The 12,500-nt window shown below is 48.8% G+C and overlaps 1 protein-coding gene across 1 annotated transcript in view; it reads left to right on the top strand.

Annotated features, from left to right (window-relative positions):
• The window catches only part of ephb3a (eph receptor B3a), a 46,302-nt gene that overhangs the window by 19,110 nt on the left and 14,692 nt on the right, over window positions 1-12,500 (top strand). The window contains exons 5-11 of the mRNA XM_063219498.1: window positions 1,006-1,341; window positions 5,195-5,319; window positions 6,607-6,763; window positions 7,114-7,222; window positions 9,794-9,846; window positions 10,123-10,245; window positions 11,425-11,672. Of these exons, the coding sequence (XP_063075568.1) occupies window positions 1,006-1,341; window positions 5,195-5,319; window positions 6,607-6,763; window positions 7,114-7,222; window positions 9,794-9,846; window positions 10,123-10,245; window positions 11,425-11,672 (1,151 nt within the window). The remainder of the gene's footprint in view (window positions 1-1,005; window positions 1,342-5,194; window positions 5,320-6,606; window positions 6,764-7,113; window positions 7,223-9,793; window positions 9,847-10,122; window positions 10,246-11,424; window positions 11,673-12,500) is intronic.

Raw genomic sequence — 12,500 nt, 5'->3', positions numbered from 1 at the left:
CATCCTTGAGATTCTCCTTTGCCAAATAGTGTTGAGTTTTGTGATCATTCATTTCTCTATTAGAGTTAATTTGACCTTTTGCTAATAGATACCAAGTCATCCCATTGGTAAATGTCTGTTGTTTTGTCTAGTCTGATCTGTGTCCTATTTCCACTCTTGAGATGCCTGCTGGCAGCAGTTTTGCATTCGCTTCACATGAGTGCGTTTACATGGCCACAATAAACTGATAAACTGGCAATAATCAGATAACTGTAATAATCCGTTGTTTTGTGTTTTACACACATCCGAGGAATCCGATAAGCAAAGCTGAAAAGGTTTACGTCATTAGCTCAGTTGTTGTTGTTTTCACCTCAACTTCAAGTTTTACAACACGCATGCGCTGTTCGCTAGTACCATTCCGGCACACAAGACCTTTTATACTTGTTGCTGTCGCACCCACAGGTCCATGTATTCATTGTCCTCGTTCATTTATTTATATGTGCCTCTTCTGCGTCTTCTCCCTCCACAAAAACTGAAAGCTTGATAATACCAGATCTGTTTTCAACATATTCATAAGAAATAATAAGATGATGAAGTATTCTGTAGATAGGGACGAAAGAAGGAAAATGGCAAGCAAACAGCACTTTCCTTCTAGTTTGAATATCTAGCCTTAAGTATCCTCGTTTCTGTTTTTTAATTATGAATGCCTGCTCCCATCAACTGCTGGCATAGTTAATTACTCTTTTCCCGGCAGTTGCGGCAAGTCTCTGACAGCTGAGTGCTGGCTCTGGTGTTTGCGGTGCATTCAATGCCACACCAGTTCTTTGATGTCTGTGTGCAGTGTGCCGAAAAAAAACATGTCACTGTCTGACCTCTTGCCCTCAATGTCACTGTGTGTGTGTGTGTGTGTGTGTGTGTGTGTGTGTGTGTGTGTGTGTGTGTGTGTGTGTGTGTGTGTGTGTGTGTGTGTGTGTGTGTGTGTGTGTGTGTGTGTGTGTGTGTGTGTGTGTGTGTGCGCGCGCGCAGCCGTGCCCTCTGCACCGCGGAACGTCATCTCCAGCGTGAACGAGACGTCTGTGTCCCTGGAGTGGGCGGAGCCTCGAGACCAGGGTGGTCGCCGTGACGTCGTCTACAACATCGTCTGCAAAAAGTGTCTCCACGGCGGCGGCACCTGCTCGCGGTGTGACAGCAACGTGGACGTGTCGCCGCGGCGGCTAGGTTTGGCTGAGCGCTGGGCCGCCGTGAGGAACCTGCAGGCGCACACGCGCTACAGCTTCGAGATCCAAGCGGTCAACGGGGTTTCACCAAAGAGTCCAGCCACACCCAACTACGCCACTGTCAACATCACCACCAACCAAGCTGGTGAGGGCTTATTCTCTGCTGTTGTGCTATATAAGCATGGAAGAAAAGTTTGCGCACCACTTACAGTTACAAACAGGACTTTTTATAGAGTGGCATTTAGGTTTTGTCAATATATAAGGCAGCCTGATTGCCAATTCCTTCACATGTCAGTCTGAGTAATTGAAATTACTTTGTAATTATAAATTGTATGCATTTAACATGCCCACTTTCTCAACGAAATAAGAATAGCACTCTGAAAGAATGTTCCCCGGTCTTATCGATGTACATGTCACTAAAATTTGATAGAAGTCGTCAACATCAGCACCAGTTGTAGTGTAATAGACCATAAGCATGGGAGGCCAAGACAGTTTACATTGTACTTCAAATACAAGTAGGACTTTCTAGAGACATGGTGTCAATAAATCCATATTCTCCATTTCCATATTCTCATTTCACTTTCTCTAAGACGCAAACTCTGAAAGAATGTTCCCAATAGCCTATCCCTGTCATGGCCTATCACGTCATAACTGAAATCAAGTATGTTCAACTGCAGTGTGCAGGGCGGGGGGCAGGTCTGGATCACATCTCCCTCCTCCCCCCTGAGCACATCTTCCTCCTCCCCCCTGAGCACATCGAGTGCCTCCCCCTTGTCATTCAGCGGCAGCGCTAAGCTTCTACATGGGAAGAAAAATAGCTCTGGAAGTCACTGCACCGTGCAGAGCAGAGACGCAGAGTTTTCACAAATAAAATCACTCTCTCTACTCCACTAATGTATAATGGTTTGGTGAGTGTAGGAAACACGAGCGGGGAGCTTTGAGTGAACCGCGCGATGAACAGCACGTGACCCTGTTTAGTAGGCCTATAGGCCTAATTTATTAATCCCGAGGGAAATTAATATAAGATATTATTATTATTATTAGCTCTAATATAAGCTACATGTAGTAGCCTATTTGTTAACGCATGGGTCTAATTTGAATTAATATTAAATGTCTCTTCTTAGTATCTTAGTTTGAAGACCAGATATTTGGTGCCAGTTTCTAAAATTCGAAAGATGGGTAGGCTACTACAAGAAAACTAAAGTAGGCAGTAAAACGCCTGTGCAGTGGCGAATTAGGCTACTCCGTGTGTGATCCGCTGGAAATTAAACATAGGCCTACCCATCATTGAAAAGCATGAGCACATTCTTCAAAGTCCCAAAGCCTGGATGCTGTCGCCACAATCTTAGGATTGGGGACTGGACTCTGAGCAGGCCATTGCAGTAGCCTTTGGTAGGCCTATCCTTCGTGCATCTGCCCCGCTTCCAAACTGACACCCTGACACATTTAGCATTAACCTTTTGTTTTTAACCGTCTAACAGCGCTTAACATTATCATTAAATCAATGGAACCTAAAGCAGTTGCAGAGACCGTTTCAATCTTCTCCTTTACTATGAAAGAGAAAGTAAGGTCAAGGACAAATTATTCTATGTAAATGGAAATAAACACTCATGCAATTGGAACGTGGAAAATGAAAATTAAATATATTTAGTAGGCTAAATATATTTAATTAGCACTCCAAACGGCGAGACATGCTGTGTGCATAGAATACAGTGTAGCCAACTACGCATTCACTATTGATGAATGATTCTATGCCCAGTGTTTAGTAAATGTAGGCCTATTTACTTAACACTCCAAACGACGAGACACGATACAATCTCCCTAGAATACAGGGTAACGCATTCGCTATTGATGGATGATTCTATGTCCAGTGTTTAGTAGGTCTAAATACATTTAGGCCTACTTAACACTTCAAACGACGAGACACGATAACAAACTGTGCATAGAATAAGCCTACTGCATTCGCCAGATAATTTGGGTCCATTTCTCAAATATGGTGCGCTATCATGATTGACGAATGATTCTATGTCCAGTGTTTAGTAAATATATTTACTTAACCAACGACGAGACATAGGCCTAATACAAACCACTTCACACCGCAATTAGCCTACATAGGCATTATTATTGTCCAAAGCAGCTATAAGAGTCATCAATGTATGCTGGTGTGCTACACTTGGGCATGAATGATTCTATGCCCAGTGTTTAGTAAATACATTTATTTAGCACTCCAAACGAAGAGACACGATACAAGCTGTGTGCATAGAATAGTGTAGGCCTATGCATTCGCCGGAGAAGACATTTGGCGCAAATTCTCAAATAGGGTGACGTAGGGATGGTGTGGGACTGTACAGACTACTATAATAGGAAAAATAGGAGGGGCGAGATCCAAAATGGGAGGGGCAGGATCTCAGAAATCCAGACCTGCCCACTTCTGCAAACTGCAGTTGGATGCTACTCGAAATTCAATAAAAGAAAAAAAACAGCAATTTTCCCCTCCTTTTCCCATGCATATATGTACATATGTAGAGTTTTTTTTGCTAGGGAAATTGACCCATGCCCTTGGCACAGCTCGCTTCAGTGCGGTGCCAAGTGATCTGCAGAAGCACTCGTCAGGCCAGTGCGCTGTTCAAATCATCTCTGCTAGCAGGGAAGTCGACAGTGGGGGGGATGAAGTGGTCAGTTGTCCCGGGCCCAGGGAGAGAGCGGGCCCAGAATTGGGTTCTCATTACATTGTATGTATTGGTCAGGGGGGACCATTCAGATTACTTTGTCCCGGGCCCAGACAAAGCTGTCAGTGGCCCTGCTGGTAGTCAGGCCAGTGCGCTGTTCAAATCATCTCTGCCCGGCCCCCCATGTCAGTCCCACCTGATGGGTTCCATCCCCCTGACATTGTGCCAGATGAGGTTAGCCATGTGTATGTGACTGCCACCCCCCAATTTAACGCCCCCACTACCGCCCCTTTTCTACTGTACAACCCCACCCCTTCCTCCTCCCTGCTATTTCACCCCTTCTCACTCTTTACTCTGTCTTCTGTCTCTCTTTCTCTACCTTCCTCCTCAACTACTCTCTCTTCTTCCTGCTGTCTCTCTCCTTACCCCTTTACACCCCTCACCCCATACACTCTCCTTTCTCTCTGCCACTACCTCGTTTCTCTCTCCTCTTCCTCTCCTGTCCCTCTCCCCTCCTCTCCCTCTCATCTCCTCTCCTCTCCTCTGTCATCTCCTCTCCTCTCCTCTCCTCTCCTCTCCTCTCCTCTCCTCTTCCTCTCCTGTCCCTCTCCCCTCCTCTCCTTCTCATCTCCTCTCCTCTCCTCTCTCCTCTCCTCTCTTCTCCTCTCCTCTCCTCTCCTCTCCTCTCCTCTCCTCTCCTCTCCTCTCCTCTCTGATTTTCTCCTCTCCTCCCCTCTCCTGTCCTCTCCTCTCCTTTTCTCACCTCTCCTCTCCTCTCCTCTCTCTTGTGTCTCCTCTTCCTTGTGTCTCCTCTCCTCTCCTCTTCCCCCTCCTCTCCTTCTCCTCTCCTCTCCTCTTCCCCCTCCTCTCCTTCTCCTTCTCCTCTCCCCTCCCCTCTCCTTTTCTCTCCTCTCCTCTCCTCTCTGCTCTTCTTCTCTCCTCTCTCCCCTCATCTCTTCTCCTCTCCTCTCCTCTCCTTTGTCTCTCCTCTCCTCTCCTCTCCTTTGTCTCTCTCCTCTCCTCTCCTCTCTCCTCTCCTCTCCTCTCCACTCCTCATCTCTCCTCTCCTCTCCTCTCCTCTCCTTTCCTTTCCTCTCCTCTCCTCTCCTCTCCTCTCCTCTCCTCTCCTACCCTTTCCTCCCCTTTCCTCTCCTCTCCTCCTCTCTCCTCTCCTCTCCTCTCCTCTCCTCTCCTCCCCTCTCCTCTCCTTCTCCTCTCCTCTCCTCTCCTCTCCTCTCCTCTCCTCTCCTCTCCTCTCCCCTTTCCTCTCCTCCTCTCTCCTCTCTTCTCCTCCCTCTCTCCCTCGTGTCTCTGTGCCCCTGCCCACAGCTCCCTCGGCGGTGCCCACTGTGCTGCTGATGAGGGCCACGTCTGGGACCATGAGTCTCTCCTGGCTGCCACCCGAGCAGCCCAACGGAGTCATCCTGGATTACGAGATTAAATACCATGAGAAGGTGTGAACCGCTTCCCGTCACGAGTGTGGAAAGAGGAAAAAAAGAGAACGAGAAAAAAAATGGAGGAAGAAAAATGAAATAGGGGTTGGCCGAAAGCCTGAATGAGAGCCTGCTGGTAGATATTACCCCTTTACACAGTGTGCAGCAGAGAGAGGCTTACTGCGCTTCGTGTGTGGGACTGTGGTCCGTGCAGTCATTAACTAGCATGGCCCACCGCTGAGACAGTTAAATGAATAAACCTGTGTGCATCCATAGGCCTTCTGAGTAAATAACATGACATGACTGTCACATGAGTGTCCGCAGGACAGCTAAAGCAACATCCGCTCTTGCACAACTCACTCTGCCAGTCAGTCTAGTAATAGCATGATGCCTTTCTCCAGAGCTTAAAATGTTACCTTTTTTAAATAAATTGATAAATAAAACAAAATAAATACTGTATGTTACCACACCACTCATTTCTCTGGCTTTCGCATAGCTGCACAGCCCCCCTGGGGGAGTTGGAAGGCACCCTGCTCTGTTTTGATAGTTTGTGATATGTGCCACAAGGCAACACTCCAGCTCCTAACAATTTGGAGATACCTGGAGGCACAATACTCCCCCACCAACCCTTAAAAAAACATTAAATGTAATTAGTAAGCCGCTACACTGACAGATTGCTTGAGTGTTGAGCACAATTTTGTTTCTTGGACCTGTGGATGGTTACCGTAGCTAAGGAAGTGGCAGATTGTGTCTCAAAACAACAAGATGTATTTCCAAGATTTTTTTCACTTCTCTATGTGGCTCTGGATTTCTCGAAATATAAAACAGACCTCCCTCACGAATAAATAAGACATAGACACAGCAATACATGGTAGCTGCCAATTATAGATACATATGTATAATATGATTATATTTTGATTGCTGTGTTTATGTCTTATTTATTTGTGAGTGAGGTCCGTTGTCTGTTGTCTGAGAGTGCTCGAGGTCTGTTTACTGAGAAATACATGGCAGCTGCCAATTGCAGATATATGTAACATGATTATAGATTTTTAGATAGTATCAGTAGTTAGTTACTGATATTTTCCATCTGGATGCTGAGAGCAAACATCATTACAGGCTGAAGGAAGGACACACAACTCAGACAAATGCTTCTGGGCAAATATACCAGTAAAAATCTAGCTCTGATGTCCTTGCTTCTCAAATACAGTCATCATCACAATGATAGGCTACCAACTAATTAGCGATCGTGCAAACCAGTAGGTGTTATTTTTTTATTTTACCAACAGTGATATCTGTATTTTTCTGCAGGGCGAGGCGTTTTCCCACACTGTGACTGCTCAGCACAGCTCTGCCCGTGTGGAGGGTCTGAAGGCTGGCACCCCATACATGGTGCAGGTGCGGGCGCGCACGGTGGCTGGGTACGGGCGCTACAGCTTCCCAGTGGAGTTTAGCACCAACGAACACAGTAAGAACATTGTCTTGTATTTCTCTCTCTCTCTCTCTCTCTCTCTCTCTCTCTCTCTCTCTCTCTCTCTCTCTCTCTCTCTCTCTCTCTCTCTGCTCCACTCCAACTCCGCTCGCTGTCCCGCTCGCTCGCTCGCTCGCTTGCTTTCTCCTTCCTTCAAGCGTTTCGTTTTGTACCCTGTTATGTTAATACCCTGTGTCATGTTTTCTGAAACTGTCTCCGCACTGGGGTAGTAGGGTAGAATGCTGACGTTTGTGGTGGAATTTTACCGACTGTCATTCTGTGGTGTTTTTTTGTCATTCTAATGGGGGTGTCATCCTAATTGCTTGTCATGGCTGGTTTTTCGCTAGGTGACCCAGAAAGGTCTGTTCAGGATCACCTGCCACTCATCGTAGGCTCCGCCACAGCAGGGTTTGTTGTCATTATCGCGCTGGTTGTCATCGCCGTTGTCTGCCTCAGGTAAGAAAAAAAACACACACGCATACACACATACGCGCCGCACATATACACATACTGTACACAGGCACACACAAACAAAGAGGCACAAAGAAAGGCAGACACACACACACACACACACACACACACGCACACACACAGTCTACTCCCATTCCAGATCTGTCCTTTGGATTTAAAATAAGCTCTCTATTTCCGCATGACATGCACATGTTCCGCTGGATTTAGACTCCAGGAAGAAGAAGAAGCTGTTTTTCTCTCAAAGACGCTTTCTCAAATGGCTGGAGAATGCGCAGTATTTTTTTTTTCATCGCTTCTATTGCTGATGAACCTCAAAGCCCCATCCCCCATCCTCCAGATCAAGGCCGCTGACAGCTTTGGCTGGGCCCGGGACAAAGACATCTGAAAAGGCTCCAAACCCAATACATACAATGTAATGAGGATTCAAGTCTGCCCCCCCCCCCCCTTATCTCCCTGGGCCCTGGACAAGTGACCCCTTTGTCCCACCCTGTTGACTGGCTTCCCTGTTCCAGTTCATCCCCACCATCTCCCATCCCCCTACTCCACAAATAAAATAAGAAATAAAAGAGAGGGAAAGGAAAGGAAAGGAAAGGAAGGAGGCCAGAAGAGAACAGACCAGGAGTCCCTAGACTGACACAGTGTCCATGTTTCCCCATGCCTCCCTGACAGGCTAAGCCTTGTCATGCCAAGCGCACTCCCCTCTGCCCTGCCGCCTTTCTTCTTTCTCACTCATGCATTCGCTCCCAGTGGTCCCTTAGCGGGCATGTGTGTGTGTGTGCGTGTGTGTGTGTGTGTGTGTGTGTGTGTGTGTGTGTGTTTCTGTGTGTGTGTGTGTGTGTGTGTGAGAGAGAGAGAGAGAGAGAGAGAGAGAGAGAGAGAGAGAGAGAGAGAGAGAGATGTAAAGGGAATAGGAGGGAAGAGGAAGAGAGAACGAGATGTATGAAGAAAAAGAGGGGAGAGAGAGATATGTACAGAATTAGATACAGAATTAGAAGGAGAAGAGAGAGACAGAGAGGAAAAGAGGGAGAGAAAGAGATTGTGTGGGTATGTGTGTGTGTGAGGGAGAGAGGGCTAGGGAGAGCTAGAGAAAGGGAAAAATGACAGAGAGCGAGCAAGTGTGGGTGCATGTATGCAGGGAGTGTGTCTATACGCGACTCTGTGTGTGTGTGTGTGTGTGTGTGTGTGTGTGTGTGTGTGTGTGTGTGTGTGTGTGTGTGTGTGTGTGTGTGTGTGTGTGTGTGTGTGTGTGTGTGTGTGTGTGTGTGTGTGTGTGTGTGTCTGTGTCTGTGTCTGTGTCTGTGTGTGTGTGTGTGTGTGTGTGTGTGTGTGTGTGTGCACGCGCGCGCGTGCGTGTGTGTGTGTGTGTGCGTGTGCGCGCGTGTGTCTGTGTGTTGGGCGTCACTCGCCTAAGCCCGGCATTTCAATTGGAGATGAGATGCTAATTGGCCGCTGGCATCATTGTTATCACAGGTTGCGGGGAAACAAAAGGAATCCCACGGACACTGAATTCCAATAGGGCCCCCTTCTCTTCGGCAGGGCTCTGTCACGCTGCGCCACCGCTTAGGCACCGGAGAGGGAAAACAATAGCACATTAATGAGAGGAGAGGGACTTTGTCATGGCGCTAATCTGGCCGACAATATCGGATGGCTGTCAAGCATCTGCAGTTAGCATCTGAGGGGACGGAGGGAGGGAGGGAGCGAGGGAGGGAGCGAGGGAGGGAGGGGTAGAGGGGGCGTCGTGTGGACGGATATTTGGGGTGTGGGGGCGTGTGTATTAGGGGCATTGTGGGGGTGTTGTCTGGAGGGGATGCTCAGTTGGCGTTTGGAGACAGATTTTTGGGGTATGTGGGTAAGGGAGGGAGGGCTTTGAGGGGGGTGTTGGAGGGGGGTTGTGGGAAGGGAAGGGGGGTTGAGTTTGTGTGGTGTAGCAGGACGGATTTTCGGGAGTCGGATTTCGGGGGTGTGAGGGTGGGGGATTGAAGGGTTTTGGGGGAATTTTGTGGGGGGGGGAAGTTGTGGGATGGGGGGAGATGCAGGGTTAGTGTTAGTGTTGGAGTTAGTTAGTGTGGAGAGGGACACCCGCTGTGTCATCCGTGGTGGCTGGGAGCAAGTCTGTGGCCCGCGGAATGTGACCCGTGGCTCAGGCTAGTTGACCCATGCCACTGGGAACCAGGGCTCTCGTCTGACCCTTGATTTAACGCAGCGGCGACCCATTGTGCCCCACTCACTCACTCTCTCTCTCTCTCACTCCCTGCCAACCCACCCGTGCTATCTGAACTGAAGTGCTTTGGGATGCTGGGCTTGATTGAATTCTCCCAATGTGTCTGTCATGTGAAGTCTGTGGGCACTGGACTGTTATTTTGATGGTTTTTCTTTCAGTTATATTTCCCAGTCTCGTGACAGATTTTGAGCTGGGGTTTTTTCTCTCTCTTTCTCTGTCCCTGTCTGTCTGTGTCTGTGCCTGTGTGTATCTTTGTCTATGTCCATGGTGGTGGTTGTTGTTTTTGTGCGTGCGTGCGTGCGTGTATTGATATGTGTGTGTGTGTGTGTTTTTAGGAAACAGCGAACAGGCTCGGAGCTGGAGTACACAGAGAAGCTGCAGCAATACGGTACGGCCACCCGCAGTCACCACTGCTCACCAGCACAGAATCCCAAATCAGTAGGCTACTCCACCAGCAGCAGCACAGAAAGAGCGCGGCAGGGAGACCGTCTAAATCCACACGCAGGGAGACAAGTCTAAATCCACATGCTGCTGCCCAGGATTAGAGGCTGAAAAGAGAGAGATATTTTTTTTTAGTTTGGTGGTGGATGCCAAAAAAAAAGGAATTGTTGAACTGTTCGTACCGCAAATTAGACTCGACTTGTTTTTCTTATTCCCGTTGCAGTCACTCCCGGTGTGAAAGTCTACATCGACCCGTTCACATACGAAGACCCTAACGAGGCCGTGCACGAGTTCGCCAGGGAGATTGACATCTCCTGTGTGAAGATTGAGGAAGTGATCGGAGCGGGTAAATAAGCACGCCTAACAGCAACAACAACAACAGCACAACAAAACAACAACAACAGTAGCAGAAACAACAGAAGCTTGCCACAAACCACAGCTGTGTGGTGGGCTAATCAGGCCATTTTCTCCTTACTAATGTCTATGCAACAACATGTCCGCTAGCTCCACAAAGCGGTGCTCAGTGTGACATTTAAAGGGAGGGTGCCTATCGTTGTGTGCCAGTAAATAGGAGCCTCCAAGCTGCCTCAACTCAGTATTAACACCGTGATAAAAATTCCTGCCCATAAAACATTAATGTTGCTGTATCCATGAGCATGCTGCTTTCCTTTTTCCACGTTTAACGAGGCTTCCATCCTCCCTCGCTCACTCACTCACTTACTCCTCCACCTCCTCCTCCTCTTCCTCATCTTCTTCCACCTCCTCCACATCTTCCTCTTCCTCATCATCCACCTCCGTATCATCCACCTCCTCATCCTCCTCCTCCTCCTCTTCCTCTGTTTTTCTCCCCAACTTAATTGACCTTGCTCCTTGTTCGACCACCTCCTCCTCTTCGTTCTCCTCTTCTCCTCCACTCTCTGTTTCTCCTCCACCTTCCTCTTCCACCTCCCCTTCCTCGTTATCCTCTTTTTCCTCCTTTCTCCTCATCCTCTGTGACTCCTCTTCCTCCTCTTCAGGTCCGCCCCCCCATCCTGCCCCCAAGCTCCTGTGTCGCCCCACAGTCTCTGCCGCCACCACCCCCAAACTGCTCTCCCACCCCCTCTCTCCATCTGTCCCTTGCCTCCTGGACCACTGACATCCACTGCCACTCCTTCCTTCCTTCCTTCGTATCTACCCTCTTCTCATTTCCCCTTCTCCCTCACTCCTCTCTTCTCTTCTCTTCTCTTCTATCTCTGCACCATAATAGCCAACACTCCTGATTCACCTTGCCCACCTACCCACCTTGCTCACCCACTAACTCACCCAAAGCAATTCTGTTCTGGGCATCCACCCACCTGCCCACCCATTCACCCATACCCCCACCCCATACTCTACCACCTTACCCCACAGGCACCCAACCCCCCACTCCACACCCAGTGAACTCAGACCAGTGCTCTTGATCCTCTCCTGCCCCCCTCCTCCCTACCTCCCTCCCTCGCACTTCCCCCCCTTCACCACTCCCGTCTTCCCCCCCACTGTGCCGCAGGCGAGTTCGGCGAGGTGTGCCGGGGTCGCCTCAAGCAGCCCGGCCGCAAGGAGGCAGCCGTGGCGATCAAGACGCTCAAGGCCGGCTACACCGAGCGCCAGCGGCGGGACTTCCTGGCCGAGGCGAGCATCATGGGCCAGTTCGACCACCCCAACGTCATCCACCTGGAGGGGGTGCTCACCCGCAGCTGCCCCGTGCTCATCGTCACCGAGTTCATGGAGAACGGAGCCCTCGACTCCTTCCTCAGGGTGGGTATCCACCTTACTACCCCCTACCCCACTAACTCTGCCCTTTTCAGCGTTTTTCGTGCTACAATAGGATTTCCGATCTGCAGGTTCTGGGTTAGGCTACCCATTGTCCTTCTGAATAATCTAGCATTAGCAACTGCTACCGAAATAGTAATGGCGCCTTCCTTGTAATCGCGGATAACATGGTGGATAGCAGGCTGCATTGGGTGCATACAGTAGGACCCTTCCACATGGGAACATATACCTGTAGCAGGTCTACATGGAGTGGTTGCGGTTTCATTATCTGTCCTGGAGAAAACTTGAGGGTACCGTTTCCCTTCCTTGGATTGGGTGTAGCATTAGCAGGCTGCTAAGTTTGGTGTGTATGGTACTATAGGACGTTTCCCTTACTCATGATGGTTGCAACCGTGGAGACTGCGGACAAACCGATGGTCAGGTGGATGACGTGAAGAAAAATAATATTTTAATTAAATATGGATGGGTTGCAGTTGAGGAGGATACTAATAGCTGAGGCAACTTCAGAAGACTTATCAATTAATATGTGATTTTGAGAAGCAGTTGTGGATTGTAGTATAACAGGTGTATGTGGAGTGGCTTTTGTAGGATTGTCTATGTAAACATGACATGAGCACCATTTCCCTTCCTTAGTGGATGCAGTGGGCTGTTTTAGGTGTGTACGGTGGTAGGCCATCTCCCTTGCTCAGGTATAGAAGCTGCATGGAAGCATTGGAGCATTTTCTGCCCAGTGAAACCTCATGGGTTGGTGCAGGAGCTTGCAAATTGCAGTTGCAGCCTCACAACTTGTAGGGTGCATGGGGCATCTTCAAA

This window comes from Engraulis encrasicolus, chromosome 16 (genome assembly GCF_034702125.1).
Source record: "Engraulis encrasicolus isolate BLACKSEA-1 chromosome 16, IST_EnEncr_1.0, whole genome shotgun sequence".
Taxonomy (NCBI): Eukaryota; Metazoa; Chordata; class Actinopteri; order Clupeiformes; family Engraulidae; genus Engraulis; species Engraulis encrasicolus.
The sequence above is the reverse complement of the archived record's forward strand: the minus strand, read 5'-3'. Positions and strand labels throughout refer to the sequence as shown.